Source organism: Bombina bombina, chromosome 11 (genome assembly GCF_027579735.1).
Source record: "Bombina bombina isolate aBomBom1 chromosome 11, aBomBom1.pri, whole genome shotgun sequence".
Classification (NCBI taxonomy): domain Eukaryota; kingdom Metazoa; phylum Chordata; class Amphibia; order Anura; family Bombinatoridae; genus Bombina; species Bombina bombina.
In genome coordinates, this window is record NC_069509.1 from 18,026,543 (window position 1) to 18,044,825 (window position 18,283).

The 18,283-nt window shown below is 36.9% G+C and overlaps 1 protein-coding gene across 2 annotated transcripts in view; it reads right to left on the reverse strand.

The window, feature by feature from the left end:
* Window positions 1-9,239: 9,239 nt before the first annotated feature.
* LOC128642519 (guanylate-binding protein 3) overlaps window positions 9,240-18,283 on the reverse strand; it is a 73,726-nt gene continuing 64,682 nt past the window's right edge. For both annotated transcript variants that reach the window (XM_053695300.1, XM_053695301.1), the window contains 4 exons: window positions 17,708-18,034; window positions 14,774-14,891; window positions 12,751-12,824; window positions 9,240-11,053 (listed from right to left, as the gene is read on the reverse strand). In XM_053695300.1, coding sequence (XP_053551275.1) covers window positions 10,782-11,053; window positions 12,751-12,824; window positions 14,774-14,891; window positions 17,708-18,034 — 791 coding nt within the window. In that variant the 3' untranslated portion in view covers window positions 9,240-10,781. The remainder of the gene's footprint in view (window positions 11,054-12,750; window positions 12,825-14,773; window positions 14,892-17,707; window positions 18,035-18,283) is intronic.

The window sequence follows — 18,283 nt, forward strand, 5'->3', positions numbered from 1 at the left end:
TATTTTGTTGGATGAAGAGTAAATGCAGTGAGAGCTGTGAGAATGTGTTAAACCTGAGCGTCTTTATTCAGCTCTGACACCATCGGACACATTGTCCGATACAATTGATAGTTTTATATTTTTAAAAACCCATTCCTTTTAAAAACAAAATTCAGAAGTCTGAGGAGGCCACATCACACAACCCATAAAGATCTATAATGACCTACATTTGTTTCTTCATCATATCCAAAATGTTTAAAGCTCCCTCATTTGTAATGTGTAATGTATTGGAAATCTAATGCATCATTTAATTCAGTGACTACCTCTCGCCCTCTGTCTGATCTCACAGAACCAGAAGTCTTCAGAGAATATGAGCAACTCAACATCAGACCCTAGAGAGTGGCCAAAAAAGGACCCTTGATGATCAATATCATAAAGCCAGCATCTTTTTTATGGTTAATCAAATTCAGCTCCAGCTTCACTAACCTCTCCAACTCCATCATCCTCACTAACTCTCTGCAACTTTACTAGTTCCTTTCATATTCTATGCAGCATATTTACTAAAGAATGAAGAGAGGTGTTTGAGCTTTAGTGAATCAGTTTCACATAATAACAAAGGAACTGGTGACGTTGGAGAGGCTGAATAATTGTTCCAAGTGCCATTTGGTGGTAGAATTACAATATGTAAAATTGTACTTTCTCTGATGTTTTAAAGAGAGTTTAATTTTACCAGATTCTTCTTCAGAAGATTCTAATTTACAGAATGTATTGGCGTTTGAAAAAGAGGATCTGCAAATATATAACTCTCGCTCAGTTTTGAAAATTTACTTTTGAAAATAATTTCTGTATAACAAGTTAATACAAATAAAAAAAAATCTAAAAATATTGTGCTCATTTCATTATTTTATATAATTTAATTTGTAAAAAACCTCTACAGTTTTACATTAAATTAACACATAATATTCCTTGTATTTAACGCTAAACAGATGTTTATTTAGGCTGAAACACTATAAGGATGAGATCAGGCACACAGAGTAAGACAAGAAGTCCAAAGAACTAGTGCTATGTGAGAAAAAATCCTGTAGCCCTTAGTGAATATTGTTTCTACCAGAGCAGGGTGGAAATGTGTGAATGAGGCTCACAATGCACCTGATATAAAGTGCTCATATGAGATGATATAAAATGATCAGCACTGTAAGAGCTCTCCCAAGGCACATTTTACTTTACTTCTCCAGTATGGTATGCCCTGCATTTCTGTATGTGAAGGAGAGACAAGCACAGTACAATATAGCACTGCATTGCATGACAGTTCTGCTACATGTACACTTTGTGCTTTGCATTTTATTTCACTTTAGATGTCAGATTGAGTTTTATTACATTTAAACTTTGCGTTTTTTAATTTTAATTTTAAAGCATATAGATTCTGTATATAGCAGTGCATTTAGGATTGTGATTTTACAAATTCTGGTTATGCTTTGACAGCTTCTGTGTAACTTTAATAAATTATTCTCATACTTTGTATATTAATCTGTATATTTTACAAATTACTTTGCACTTTGTATATCTTCTTTTTAAAATAAAACTGAAAACTTCAGTTTCCCAGGGATCGTCATTACTTTCTACGGGCCCAATAATCAAAGATTCTCTAGATTGGTCAGGAATTATAGCGCAGTCTTAACAGAGACTGAACTCACTGAATTATTTAAGAAAAAGGGAAAAACTTAAAAATCCCAGAGAAATGAGAGAAGCATTTTATAGAAAGAAATTAGGCTCTCTGGGATACAGAATTTCACAGGACAGAATGAAGTTAACAGGAGAACACCTGGGACTGATATAAAGTATCGCTTTGTAGAAAATACAAATTAAACTGAAATGTTTTCACTTCATTTTAACTTGATTTTACCTCTAGTTTAAATTACCTTTACTAACTTTTTTTATCAGTTTAAAGGGACACTGAACCCAAATTTGTTCATTTGTAATTCAGAAAGAGCATGCAATTTTAAGCAACTTTCTAATTTACTCCTATTATCAATTTTCCTTCGTTCTCTTGCTATCATTATTTAAAAAAGAAGGCATCTAAGCTTTTATTTGTTTCAGTACTCTGGACAGCACTTTTTTATTGGTGGATGAATTTATCCACCAATCAGCAAGGACAACCCAGGCTGTTCACCAAAAATGGGCCGGCATCTAAACTTACATTCTTGCATTTCAAATAAAGATACCAAGAGAATGAAGAAAATTTGATAATAGGAGTAAATTAGAAATTTGCTTAAAATGTCATGCTCAATCTGAATCACAAAATTACATTTTTGGGTACAGTGTCCCTTTAAGTGTATTTTGAATTTTGAGCAAGCGTCACCTGCATATAGCTAGTAACATAATTCAGTGAGACCAGCTTGTGTAAAATGCTTACAGCATTTAATGAGAATTGTGAGAGAGCTTCAGATATACTCTAGAATTTCCACTGTTCAGCTCAGAGAACTCTGTCCCTTCCACTATCTGAAGCAGTGTTTTATTTTACACTAGAGCAAACAAGAAGTGCAATGAAATTTGTAAAACATACACAGTACAAAGTATGATCCTAGTTTGTTACAGTTACACAGACACTTTAAAACATAATCAAATTATGTAAAATTACTGCTGTATCTAAATATATTAAAATGCAAAATAGAAAAAGCAAAGCTTAAAGGGAAACTTGTTCTCCCCTTTAAATTGTTCCCAATGATCCATTTCACCTGTTGAAGTGAATGAAATTTTTTACAAGTAGTTCCTTTACCCCTATTTTGGCATTTGAAATAGCTGAATTAACCTGTGGAATCCCATCCTACACTGAAAGTTTCTATACTGGAGTCTAGGCTGACAAGTCTAAATAAACACAGCCAGCAGAAGAAATGTCACTTCTAGTGAGGTGCAGGATAGTTAAGTATTAAAATGTTAATTTTCCAACGTTCTCTCTAAGGGCTCGATTTATCAAGCTACGGCGGACAGGGGCATAAATAGCCCCCCTGTCTGCTGCAGCTCGACTCTGGCGGATAGAATTCTGTTGGCGCAATTCAGCATTGCACAAAAGCGCTATTTTGCTCTCTTGTGCAACGCCGCCCCCTGGCTGCGCATAACCAATCACGCATGGGCAGGAGCTGTCAATCTCCCCGGACGGATGAGACCGGGGAGATTAAAATTCTCCTCTAAAGAGGTGGAGAAGAGTTAGGGAAGCAGTGGTCTGATGACCGCTGCTTCATAAATACGGACTGCAGGTTCTCTTGTGAGAAGGAAGGAGAAGGCAGGCGAAGCCTTTGATAAATCGACCCCTAATTATTAGAGGGACAATTATTAGAGTCAAATTTCTTTCATGATTCAGATAGAGCAGCAATTTTAAACAACTTTCCAATTTACGCTGATTAAAAAGATTTGCGCAGTCTTTTTATATTTAAAGGGACACTAAACACAAATGTTTTCATTAAAGGGACACTAAACACAAATGTTTTCATTAATGATTCAGAGCATGTAGTTTTAAGCAACTTTCTAATTTATTTCTATTACCAATTTTCTTCGTTCTCTTGCTATCTTTATTTAAAAAGCAGGAATGTAAAGCTTAAGAGCCGGCCCATTTTTTGTTCAGAACCTGGGTTATTCTTGCTTATTGGTTTGCTAAATGTAGCCACCAATAAGCAAGCGCTATCCAGGCTGCTGAACCTAAAATGGGCCAGCTATTAAAGGAATAGTCAAATCAAAATTAAACTTTCATGATTGAGGTAGAGCACGGAGGTTTAAGCAACTTTCTAATTTACTCCTATTATCAATTTTTATTTGTTCTCTTGGTATCTTTATTTGAAAAAGCAAGAATGTAAGCATAGGAGCCAGCCCATTTTTGGTTCAGCACCTAAATAGCACTTGCTGATTGGTGTCTACATGTAGCCGCCAATCAGCAAGCGCTACCGAGGTGCTGAACCAAAATTGGACCGGATCCTAACCTTACATTCAAATAAAAATACAAAGAGAATAAAGAATAATTGATATTAGGAGGAGTAAATTAGACATTTGCTTAATTTTGACTTGACTATTCTTTTAAGCTTTAGATTTCAGCTTTTTAAATAAAGCAATTTACTCCTAATTTAAATTTTTCTTTGTTCCTTTGCTATCTTTATTTAAAAAGCAGAAATTTAAAGCATAAAGATAGCAAGGGAACAAAGAAATATTGTTAATAGGATACGTTGCTTACAATTGCTACTCTATCTGAATCATGAAAAAAATAAATTGGGTTTAGTATCCCTTTAACCTTTTTGAGTCACCAGCTCCTACTGAGCATGTGCAAGAATTTACAGAATATACTTATATCTAACCCTCATCTCAACCCCCACTATCCCTCATCTCAACCCCCACTATCCCTCATCTCAACCCCCCTCTAACCCTCACCACAACCCCACTCTAAACCTCACTTCACCCACCTTTTAATCCTCACCTCAACCCCCCATCTAACCCTCAACTCAAACTACCACTTACCATCATCTCAAACCCTCTCTAACCCTTATATAAACCCCCCTTCAACCCGTCCCTCACCTCTAACTCTCACCTAAACCCCCTCTAACCCTCAACTCCCCTCTAACCCTCACCTCAACATCCCTCTTACCATCATCTCAAACCCCCTCTAACCCTCTTCAACCCTCACCTCTAACTCTCACCTGAACCCCTCTAACACTCAATCTCCCTCTAACCCTCACAACACCCTCTCTCTAACCCTCACCTCAACCTTCACCTCTAACCCTCACCTCAACTTATCCTGAACCTCCCTTTAACCCTCACCACAACCCCCCTCTAACCCTCACCTCAACCTCCCTTTTACCATCATCTCAACCCCCCATCTCAACTCCCCTTCAACCCTCACCACATTCTCCCTCTAACCCTCATCTCAACCCCCCTTCAACCTTCACCTCTAACCCTCACCACACCCTCTGTCTAACCCTCATCTAAACCCCCCTTCAAGCTTCACCTCTAAACCTCACCCCATCCCCTCTAACCCTGAACCTTCTTCTCACCCTATCTCTAACCCTCACCTCAACCACCCTCTAACTCTCACCTCAACCTCTCTTTTACCATCATCTCCACCCCCTCTTACCCTCATCTCAGCCCCCCTCTAACCCTCACCTCAACCTCTGTTTTACCATCGTCTCAACCCCCCTCTAACCCTCATCTCAGCCCCCTTCAACCCTTACCTTCCCTCTAACCCTCACCTCATCCTCCCTCACCTCAACCCCCTCTAACCCTAAACCTTCATCTAACCCTCACCACACCCTCCCACTAACCCCCACCTCAACCCCCCTTCAACCCTCACCTCAACTTTCTATTAACTCTCACCTCAAACCCCTTCTAACCCTCACCTCCCTCTAACCCTCACCTAAACCCCCTCTAACCCTCAACCTCCATCTAACTCTCACCTCAACCCCCCACCTCACCCTCCATCTAACTAACATCTCAACCCCCTTATAACTCTCTCCTCAACCCTCACTCTAACCCTAACCTCAACCCCCCCTCTAACACTCACCTCACCTTCCCTTCACCTCACCCTTCCTCTAACCCTCACCTCATCCTCCCTCTAACACTCATCCTCCCTCTAACCCTCACCTTAACACCCCTCTAATCCTCTCCTCACCCTCCCTCTAACACTCACCTCAACCCTCTGTAAGCCTCACCTTAACCCCCCACTCTGACCCTCACCTCCCTCTCCCTCTAACCTTCTCACATTTTTATATAAATAGATATGCATAATCAGAATCAGTTGCAAATCTCACAGCTGATACCAGAGGTCAGTTACTAATCTGATCCTTTTTTACTTTTCTTTATTCAGTACAATCACACTATACACACTTGTTATTTTCTCTAAGTAGATTAGATTGCTTATTGCTCATTTATTATGCAAGCTCATAGGCAGGAGCAATACAGTAACGTTTGACAGACTAGATAATAAGCTCATAGGCATGAACAATACGGTACAGAGTAGACAATAAGCTCATGGGACAAGCTAGTGAGCTCACAAAGACCTCCACTTTATTTTGTATCAGTATGATTTTTATTTAGTTTTTATTTGAGTTTGTTTTAAAATGCTATTTTATTTTCCCATATTGTTTTTTTTTTTTACAATAGAAAATATATTGTGCGTATTATGTGTAATAGAATTTTACTAATAGAAATATATGTGCCAGTCAGAAGTGATCTATATCTGTATATAAGGTGTTTATTTGTGAGTAGTTTTACATCTGACCATTAGATGGCGTTGCTATATAAAATATAAAATGAGCAAACTTGATGCGCAACTCGCAAGAAAGCAACCAGTACAGGGCGAGAAATGCATGGAAGCTGCTTGCTGTTCCTCAAACAGTAAGCAACCCAAAAAATTGTAAAAAGCCCTGGATTCTCAGGGACAGTCTAATCATACTGCTCACATAATCACGATCCAGTGCCACTCAGTGTTCTCCCCTGGGATTATTTAATGGCAAACCCCCCAGCTGTTCTTATTGACCACCCAGCTGTTCTTATTGACCACCCAGCTGTTCTTACTGACCACCCAGCTGTTCTTACTGGCCACCCAGCTGTTCTTATTGACCACCCAGCTGTTCTTACTGACCACCCAGCTGTTCTTATTGCCCACCCAGCTGTTCTTCCTGGCCACCCAGCTGTTCTTACTGACCACCCAGCTGTTCTTACTGATCACCACCCAGCTGTTCTTATTGCCCACCCAGCTGCTCTTATTGCCCACCCAGCTGTTCTTACTGATCACCACCCAGCTGTTCTTACTGATCACCCAGCTGTTCTTATTGACCACCCAGCTGTTCTTATTGACCACCCAGCTGTTCTTACTGACCACCCAGCTGTTCTTACTGGCCACCCAGCTGTTCTTACTGACCACCCAGCTGTTCTCACTGATCACCACCCAGCTGTTCTTACTGGCCACCCAGCTGTTCTTATGTCCACCCAGCTGTTCTTACTGATCACCACCCAGCTGTTCTTACTGATCACCACCCAGCTGTTCTTATTGACCACCCAGCTGTTCTTATTGACCACCCAGCTGTTCTTACTGACCACCCAGCTGTTCTTGCCCACCCAGCTGTACTTATTGACCACCCAGCTGTTATTACTGACCACCCAGCTGTTATTACTGACCACCCAGCTAAAATATATGGCAATATTAAGCTAAAATTAGCCAGTATCGGGCCAGATGACAAGTGGATCATTATTTAATGCTTTTTTGTTTTGCAAAACAGTTAACCAGAGCTCTGAGGTTACGCTAAGCCAACGGGCATTAACTTCAATTGCACTCAAGTGATTGCATTTACTTTCAACTTGTAATATGAGCGAAAAACCTGATGAGCACAAACAGACATAATAAACCCCTTTTTACTAGCACACACTAATAATCTAGCGTAATACTTTTTTAATGTTTGATGCACAAATGAAAATTAAATCAGTTTATGCTACATTAAGCAATTTCATGTGCTTTCCATAGTTTAAGTAATATTTATAAATAACAGAAAATGTTACAATATTACAAAGTATTACAAAGTCAGCATAATGCCACCACAGCCACCCACTCCAACATGAATTGTGCAGTGTGATGTAGCTCCTGAACAGGTCTTTAGCTATGCGCTTAACTTCTTTGCAGGGGTTAAACACATATTTAACTAGGGACATATTTTCCCATATTGTTTTTTTTTTACAATAGAAAATATATTGTGCGTATTATGTGTAATAGAATTTTACTTATAGAAATATATGTGCCAGTCAGAAGTGATCTATATCTGTATATAAGGTGTTTATTTGTGAGTAGTTTTACATCTGACCATTAGATGGCGTTGTTATATAAAATATAAAATGAGCGAACTTGATGCGCAACTCGCAAGAAAGCGACCAGTACAGGGCGAGAAATGCATGGAAGCTGCTTGCTGTTCCTCAAACAGCAAGCAACCCAAAAAATTGTAAAAAGCCCTGGATTCTCAGGGACAGTCTAATCATACTGCTCACATAATCACGATCCAGTGCCACTCAGTGTTCTCCCCTGGGATTATTTAATGGCAAACCCCCCAGCTGTTCTTATTGACCACCCAGCTGTTCTTATTGACCACCCAGCTGTTCTTACTGACCACCCAGCTGTTCTTACTGGCCACCCAGCTGTTCTTACTGACCACCCAGCTGTTCTTATTGACCACCCAGCTGTTCTTACTGACCACCCAGCTGTTCTTACTGACCACCCAGCTGTTCTTCCTGGCCACCCAGCTGTTCTTCCTGGCCACCCAGCTGTTCTTACTGACCACCACCCAGCTGTTCTTATTGCCCACCCAGCTGTTCTTATTGCCCACCCAGCTGTTCTTACTGATCACCACCCAGCTGTTCTTACTGATCACCCAGCTGTTCTTATTGACCACCCAGCTGTTCTTACTGACCACCCAGCTGTTCTTACTGACCACCCAGCTGTTCTTACTGGCCACCCAGCTGTTCTTACTGATCACCACCCAGCTGTTCTTACTGATCACCACCCAGCTGTTCTTATTGCCCACCCAGCTGTACTTATTGCCCACCCAGCTGTTATTACTGACCACCCAGCTGTTATTACTGACCACCCAGCTGTTATTACTGACCACCCAGCTGTTCTTATTGCCCACCCAGCTGTACTTATTGACCACCCAGCTGTTATTACTGACCACCCAGCTGTTATAACTGACCACCCAGCTAAAATATATGGCAATATTAAGCTAAAATTAGCCAGTATCGGGCCAGGTGACAAGTGGAACATTATTTAATGCTTTTTTGTTTTGCAAAACAGTTAACCAGAGCTCTGAGGTTACGCTAAGCCAACGGGCATTAACTTCAATTGCACTCAAGTGATTGCATTTACTTTCAACTTGTAATATGAGCGAAAAACCTGATGAGCACAAACAGACATGATAAACCCCTTTTTACTAGCACACACTAATAATCTAGCGTAATACTTTATTAATGTTTGATGCACAAATGAAAATTAAATCAGTTTATGCTACATTAAGCAATTTCATGTGCTCTCCATAGTTTAAGTAACATTTATAAATAACAGAAAATGTTACAATATTACAAAGTATTACAAAGTCAGCATAATGCCACCACAGCCACCCACTCCAACATGAATTGTGCAGTGTGATGTAGCTCCTGAACAGGTCTTTAGCTATGCGCTTAACTTCTTTGCAGGGGTTAAACACATATTTAACTAGGGACATAAGTGCAAAAATAACATAATGTAATTGATCAAAGTATTTTATTATTGCATTACATTGTGCCTTTAATTTGCCAAATATTTATTGCTTCATTTGATTACAATTTGCACTATAATTTACACATACGCACATACACTCACACATACACACGCACAAAAACACTTACATACACTCACAAAAACACACATACACACACACATACAAAAACACACATACACACAAAAACACACATACACTCATGCATACACACTTCACAAAAACACACATACACACACAAAAACACACATACACACACACATACAAAAACACACATACACTCATGCATACACACGCAGAAAAACAATTACATACACACACAAAATCCACATACACACACAAAAACACACATACACATACAAAAACACACATACACACACAAAAACACACATACACACACAAAAACACACATACATACACACACACATACAAAAACACATATACACACACAAACTCACATACACACACACATACAAAAACACACATACACACACACATACAAAAACACACATACACACAAAAACACACATACACACACAAAAACACACATACACTCATGCATACACACGCAGAAAAACAATTACATACACACACAAAACCCACATACACACACAAAAACACACATACACATACAAAAACACACATACACTCATGCATACACACGCACGAAAACAATTACATACACACACAAAAACACATACACTCACACATACACTCACAAAAACACTTACATACACAAACAAAAACACACATACACATACAAAAACACACATACACATACAAAAACACACATACACACAAGCACACACACACACAAACACACATACACTTATGCATACACACGCACAAAAACAATTACATACACACACATGCACACACACACAAAAACATCCACACACACATACACACACATACAAAAACACACACACACACACAAAAACACACATACACACACAAAAACACACACATACACACACAAAAACACACACAAAAACACACACACACAAAAACACACACATACACACACAAAAACACACACACAAAAACACATACACACACAAAAACACACATACACAAAAACACACACATACAAACACATACAAAAACACACACACAAAAACACATACACACACAAATGCACGCACATACACAAATGCACGCACATACATCCATACACTCACACAAATATACACACAAACGTACACACACAAATGTTAACATATATAATTGTGATATTTTTATTTAAATAACTATATTCCATGTACAATAAAAGTCTAGTTATTTAGTTTACTAATTACAATTACTTAATCAGTGAGGGATTATATATAAGTGTGTTGGCACAATTTGATGACATTTAATATATATTTTTATTGTTAAATGTGATATAAAAAAGCATTTTTTAAGCACAATAATGTGACACTACAATAGAGATACATTTAATGAAATAATAACACTTTGTTTATGCGTCTTCGTTACACTTGCTCCTTGCCGACATATTGGTGGCGCATTCAGTAATTATGTGCCCTATTACTACTTAAATGCCATGTATCTAAGAAACTCTTTTCTTTCCAGTATTTTCTGTTTTGAGGGTTCTGCACCTTTATAAAGAAAATCAACATATTCCAGGACATCTGCAAAAAAATTCAGAATTTCTGTGTGTTTTCCTCGTACTGCAACGTGATCAGACATCGTGTAGTTCTCTAAAGCATATACTTTTTCCATTCCCATCTGCTTAAACTTTTTATCCAGAACTTGTGGATTTCCGCTTAATTTCTTAGTTAGTATGATGAAGGGCAAAATACCTGAGGAGAAAACAGAAGACAGAATAACTGAAGGTATATGCGGGTATGCACACGAGTGCACGTCTGGTTAATAAACTATCACTATGGCTGCCCTATCTTTGTAACAGGGGTGTATGTGTATATGTATTTATTTATTTATTTATATATATATATATATATATATATATATATACCCTGCCATCTAAATGTCGCAGCTGAAATCGAAACTCATCAGACCAGGCAACGTTTTTCCAATCTTTTATTGTCAAATTTTGGTGAGCCTGTGCGAATTGTAGACTCAGTTTCTGCTGCTGTAGCCCATCTGTTTCAAGGTTCGACGTGTTGTGCATTCAGTGATGGTATCCTGCATACCTTGGTTATAACGAGTGGTTATTTGAGATACTGTTGCCTTTCTATCACCTTAAATCAGTCTGCCCATTCTCCTCTGACCTCTGACATCAACAAGGCATTTTCGTCCACACAACTGCTACTCACTGGATATTTTCTCTTTTTTTGGACCATTCTCTGTAAACCCTAGAGATGGTTGTGCGTGAAAATCCCAGTAGATCCCCTTTCTTCACCATTCTGATGCTCGGTTTGAACTTCATCAAGTCATCTTGCTGAGGTGCTGATATGTGATTGGCTGATTAGCAATTTGTGTTACCAAGCAATTGAACATGTGTACCTAATAAAGTGGCCGGTGAGTGTGTACGTGTATGTATGTATGTATGTATATATATATATATATATATATATATATATATATATATATATATACCGTATATAGATTTGGTGCTACCTTAGGGACTAATAAATCTGCTGACTCAGGACTCTGTAATGTGCTCAGCTTTGTTTGTATGGGGTGGAACTTATAGCATGTGATTGGCTCTATCACCCACCAACAGTAAGAACATAAAAAAACAGATGGTAGCCTAGATATAGGGTTTACAGGAACACATGAGGCGCACCACCTATGAGGAGGGTGCTGAGTTAGGGGATGGATACAGATTTAAAAAAATATATCAAGTGTATTGTTATTTTAAAGGCAAATTGCTCATTTATTTCTAACAACAAAAACTACATCTCTATTGGTGAGCAGGGACAGCTCCTCAAACATAAAATCATTGTTTTATTAAACAAAATTATAAACTAGATTTTTTTTTAATAAATGTTTTGTAGAGGATCCATTTATAAAGCCCATCTGGGAGTGTTTTTGTAACAATGTATAGCTTTGCTTATTTTTAAATAACATTGTGCTGATTTTCAGACTCCTAACCAAGCTTCAATGTTTTAGATGTATACGGATGTCTACAGACTCCAGCTTGATTCTGTTTGTGTAAAGAGTCTTTTCATATGCAGGGAAGGGGGAGGGATGTCTGCTCTTTTTGCTATACAGCCACTTTCATTGGGTGCTCCAGCTAATCTTTTCAACAGAGCTAAACTAAGGTTTTAGACTTGATTTTTAGATCAGTATCTGTGCATATTCTTCTTTATAGTAGTGTCTATTACACGCTGTTATATGAAATTGGGTGTACACTGTCCCTTTAAGCTTAGAAACATCCATAAAAGCAAACAAAATATAAACTACTAATTTTAAAATATTTATTCTAGATACAAAGAGGAATTAAAAGCATTTGATAACAATTTGTTATTACTAAAGGAAGATACAAATTACAATTATTACTTAATAAGCTGCTACTACACATCACTGTACTAACCTGTAAGCTTCTGAGCATTTTTTAGGAATTCTTTGATCTTCTCAGATTCCTCTGTATTGAGATCTTGTTCTGAGCTAGACAAGGAGACAACCAAAAGGAATATTTACTAATTATATGTATAAATATATGTACACAAAAGGAATATTTACTAATTAGATGTATAAATATATATGTAAATAAAAGGAATATTTACTAATTAGATGTATAAATATATATGTAAATAAAAGGAATATTTACTAATTATATGTATAAATATATGTAAAGATAAGGAATATTTACTAATTATATGTATAAATATATGTAAAGAAAAGGAATATTTACTAATTAGATGTATAAATATATATGTAAACAAAAGGAATATTTACTAATTAGATGTATAAATATATATGTAAATAAAAGGAATATTTACTAATTATATGTATAAATATATGTAAAGATAAGGAATATTTACTAATTATATGTATAAATATATGTAAAGAAAAGGAATATTTACTAATTAGATGTATAAATATATGTAAAGAAAATGAATATTTACTAATTAGATGTATAAATATATATGTAAATAAAAGGAATATTTACTAATTATATGTATAAATATATGTAAAGATAAGGAATATTTACTAATTAGATGTATAAATATATGTAAAGAAAAGGAATATTTACTAATTAGATGTATAAATATATATGTAAACAAAAGGAATATTTACTAATTATATGTATAAATATATGTAAAGATAAGGAATATTTACTAATTATATGTATAAATATATGTAAAGAAAAGGAATATTTACTAATTAGATGTATAAATATATGTAAAGAAAAGGAATATTTACTCATTAGATGTATAAATATATGTAAAGAAAAGGAATATTTACTCATTAGATGTATAAATATATGTAAAGATAAGGAATATTTACTAATTATATGTATAAATATATGTAAAGAAAATGAAAATTTACTAATTAGATGTATAAATATATGTAAAGAAAAGGAATATTTAATAATTAGATGTATAAATATATTTAAACAAAAGGAATATGTACTAATTAGATGTATAAATATATGTAAAGAAAAGGAATATTTACTAATTAGATGTATAAATATATATAAAGAAAAGGAATATTTACTCATTAGATGTATAAATATATGTAAAGAAAAGGACTATTTACTAATTAGATGTATAAATATATATAAAGATAAGGAATATTTACTCATTCGGTGTATAAATATATGTAAACAAAAGGAATATTTACTCATTAGATGTATAAACATATGTAAACAAAAGGAATATTTACTCATTAGATGTATAAATATATGTAAACAAAAGGAATATTTACTAAATAGATGTATAAATATATGTAAAGAAAAGGAATATTTACTAAATAGATGTATAAATATATGTAAAGAAAAGGAATATTTACTAATTATATGTATAAATATATGTAAACAAAAGGAATATTTACTCATTAGATGTATATGTAAAGAAAATGAATATTTACTAATTAGATGTATAAATATATGTAAACAAAAGGAATATTTACTCATTAGATGTATAAATATATGTAAACAAAAGGAATATTTACTCATTAGATGTATAAATATATGTAAAGATAAGGAATATTTACTCTTTAGATGTATAAATATTTGTAAACAAAAGGAATATTTACTAATTAGATGTATAAATATATGTAAATAAATTGAATATTTACTCATTAGATGTATAAATATATGTAAAGATAAGGAATATTTACTAATTAGATGTATAAATATATGTAAAGAAAAGGAATATGTACTAATTAGATGTATAAATATATGTAAAGATAAGGAATATTTACTAATTAGATGTCTAAATATATGTAAAGATAAGGAATATTTACTCATTAGATGTCTAAATATATGTAAACAAAAGGAATATTTACTCTTTAGAGGTATAAATATATGTAAAGATAAGGAATATTTACTCATTAGATGTATAAATATATGTAAACAAAAGGAATATGAAATCCCCCTGACACTAAGGTACCTGTACACAAAGACTGGCACCATCAGATCAGGCAGTGTCTCCTCGTTAGTTAGTTGTTTAAGTCTTTCATCAGGATTCCTGTCCCATATCACATACTGATTTAATGGCACACAGTTACCTGTAACATGAAAGGAAAAAATACTGATAAAAAATAAATGATTATCTATCTATGTACATCTATCCATCTATCTATTTATATCTATCTATCAATTATCTATCTACTATCTATATTTATCTATCCACCTATCTATCACTTATCTTTTTCTTATCTATCTATCTATCTATCACTTTATCCATATATATATATATATATATATATATATATATATATATATATATATATATATATATCATCTATCTATAAGCTATCTACATCTGATCTATCCATCTATCTATATCTATCTATCTATCTATCTATATCTATCCATTTATATCTATCTATCTATCTATCAATCACTTATCTATATAATTCTAAAAATGAGTTGGGTTTGCTTGTTTGGTTGGCATATTATACACAGTTTAAATAGTCACATTATTAAATCTTAATTAAATGTATTATTTTATAGTTGCTGCAACCAAAACACCCTCCCCTCGTTCCATATCCTCCCACCCTCCCTACATTGATATGGACTTTAAAACCTGTTTTAAATTACAATCGCAAAAGAAATCCCCAGGAAAAATGTGTACAAGACCAGAATTATTCTAACATTTCAGTTTATGTTGTGCTGACTCCTAAATCCCTCTAGCGCTGGTCTTTATCCAATCCCTATCTAAACACAGACAAATGACTAAATACACATGAAGTACAGAGCACGTCGCCACTCATAAAAAAAACATAGTGAACATAGATTCCGTTTATTTAATGTATTTTGTTTAAAGAAGTCATTTTCTTTTCCCGTATATCCTATATTATAAAAGGCCAAGTGTGTTTGTCCGAAGCTGTCATGCGCAGTAGAGACAGTACAAGGAGAAACACACCTGGCCTTACCTAACATAATGTTTCTGTTCGCGGCGGTGGGGCGCAAGTGGGAGTGGCCGGGGGGAGCATGAGTGTGGCCGGGTGTGAGCATGAAAGGGGTGTGGTCGGGCACGGTCAACACAAGAGAGAGGGGAGAGAAATAGAAAGAGAGGGAGAGAGACAAAAAGATATAGGAAAGAGCTTAAGAGAGGGGGGAGAACAGAAGAGAGGTGGGAGAGAGAGCAAAATAGAGGAGAAAGAGCAAAATAGAGGAAAGAGAGAGAAAAAGAGAAGGGAGAGAGAGAGCAAAAGAGAGAGGGAGAGAGAAAATAAGAGGGGGAAAGAGAGAGAGCAAAAGAGAGAGAGCAATAGAGAGGGGGGAGAGAGAGCAAAAGAAGAGAGGGGAAGAGAGAGGGGGAGAGAGAGCAAAAGAGAGGGGGGAGAAAGAGCAATAGAGAGGGGAAGAGAGAGAGCAAAAGAAAGGGATAGAGAGAGAGCAAAAGAGAGGGGAAAGAGCAAAACATAGGGTGGAGAGAGAGCAAAAGAGAGGGGGGAGAGAGAGCAAAAGAGAGGGAAGAGAGAGAAAAAGCGAAGGGGGAGAAAGAGCAAAAGAGAGGGGGTGAGAGAGCAATAGAGAGGGGAAGAGAGAGAGCAATAGAGAGGGGGAGAGAGAGAAAAAGAGAGGGGGAGAGAGAGCAATAGAAAGGGGAGAGAGAGCAAAAGAGAGGGATGGTGAGAGAGAGAAAAAGAGAGGGGAGAGAGACAGAGTAAAAGAGAGGGGGAGAGAGAGCAAAATAGAGGGGGAAGAGAGAGAGCAAAAGAGAGGGATGGGGAGAGAGAGAGCAAAAAAAAGGGATAGAGACAGAGCAAAAGAGAAGGGGGAGAGAGGGCAAAAGAGAGGGGGAGAGAGAGTGCAAAAGAGAGGGGGAGAGAGAGAGCACAATAGAGAGGAGAAGAGAGAAAGCAAAATAAAGGGATTGAGAGAGAGCAAAAGAGAGGGGAAAGAGCAAAAGAGAGGGGGGAGTGAGAGCAAAACAGAGGGGGAAAGAGAGCAAAAGAGGGAAGAGAGAGAAAAAGAGAGGGGGGAGAGAGAACAAAAGAGAGGGGGAGAAAACAAAAGAGAGGGGGAGAGAGTGCAAAAGAGAGGGGGAGAGAGAGAAAAAGAGAGGGGGAGAGAGCAATAGAGAGGGGAGAGAGAGAGCAAAAGAGAGGGTTGGAAAGAGAGAGCAAAAGAGAGGGGAGAGAGACAGAGCAAAATAGAGGGGGGAGAGAGAGAGAGCAAAATAGAGAGATGAAGAGAGAGAGCAAAAAAGGGGAGAGAGAGCAAAAGAGAGGCAGGAGAGAGAGCGCAAAAGAGAGGGGGAGAGAGAGCGCAAAAGAAAGAGGGAGAGAGAGAGCGCAAAACAGAGGGGGAGAGAGAACGCGCAAAAGAGGGTGGGGGAGAACGCAAAAGAGAGGGGTAGAGAGAGAGCATAATACAGAGGGGGAGAGAGAGCGCAAAAGAGAGGGGGGGAGAAAGCAAAAGAGAGGGGGAGAGAGGGAGCAAAAGAGAGGGGGAGAGAGAGAGCGCAAAAGAGAGGTGGAGCGAGAGAGAGAGCAAAAGAGAGGGGGAGAGAGAGCAAAAGAGAGGGGGGGGAGAGAGAGGGCAAAAGAGAGGGGGGGAGAGAGAGAGCGCAAAAGAGGGGGGAGAGAGAGAGAGAGCAAAAGAGAGGTGGAGCGAGAGAGAGCGCAAAAGAGAGGGGGAGAGAGCACAAAAGAGAGGGGGAGAGAGCACAAAAGAGAGGGGGAGAGAGAGAGCAAGTAGTGGGACCGCTATACTGCAAACAATGGCCCATGTAAAATCAATAATTTGCCATTTTATGAAATCTGCTATTGAGTTTCATTTTTTGATTGTTTAATACGTCTGTAAGTCAACCAAGAACATATTTTCTTTATTAGTGAATTCATATTGTGACTTTTACGGTAAAAAAACTCACACAGCTGTGCGTAAACTTCCCAGGACTCTGATGAGTTCATTCTCACAAAGCCACGGTTGTCTACTATGGTGATATATTTTGTCAGGTTGTATCCTCTTCGATCTATGGTTTTTCCTCCATCAGTTTTGGCTTCACCAGCGAGGTTCCCGTAAGGTTCATTTTTTATAACAAAGGAGCAGGAATTGACAAAAGATGACTTCCCATGTCCGGCAAACCCAAAGAGCTGTATGAGGACGCGGTGATAACCTTTACTTTCTAGTCTGTAACTACAAATGTACTTCGCTAGTCCGTTAAAGTCAGAACGATCACGCGGTCTCTTTGGTTTCTCTGAAAGACAATAATGGATATGAACAATATTACAGACTTATATGTCCGGAAAGCTGGGCCCTGCTATTGTCTGGTAGCTAAAGAGCTCCCGGAGATCATACATTATTCAAAATTGCGATTGTTTTAAAGGGACGCACAATAAATCTTTAGCGTTGTTGCATCTTTAAAGGGACATGAAACCCAATTTTTTTCTTTCATGATTCAGATAGAGAATACAATTTTAAACAACTTTCTAATTTACTTCTATTA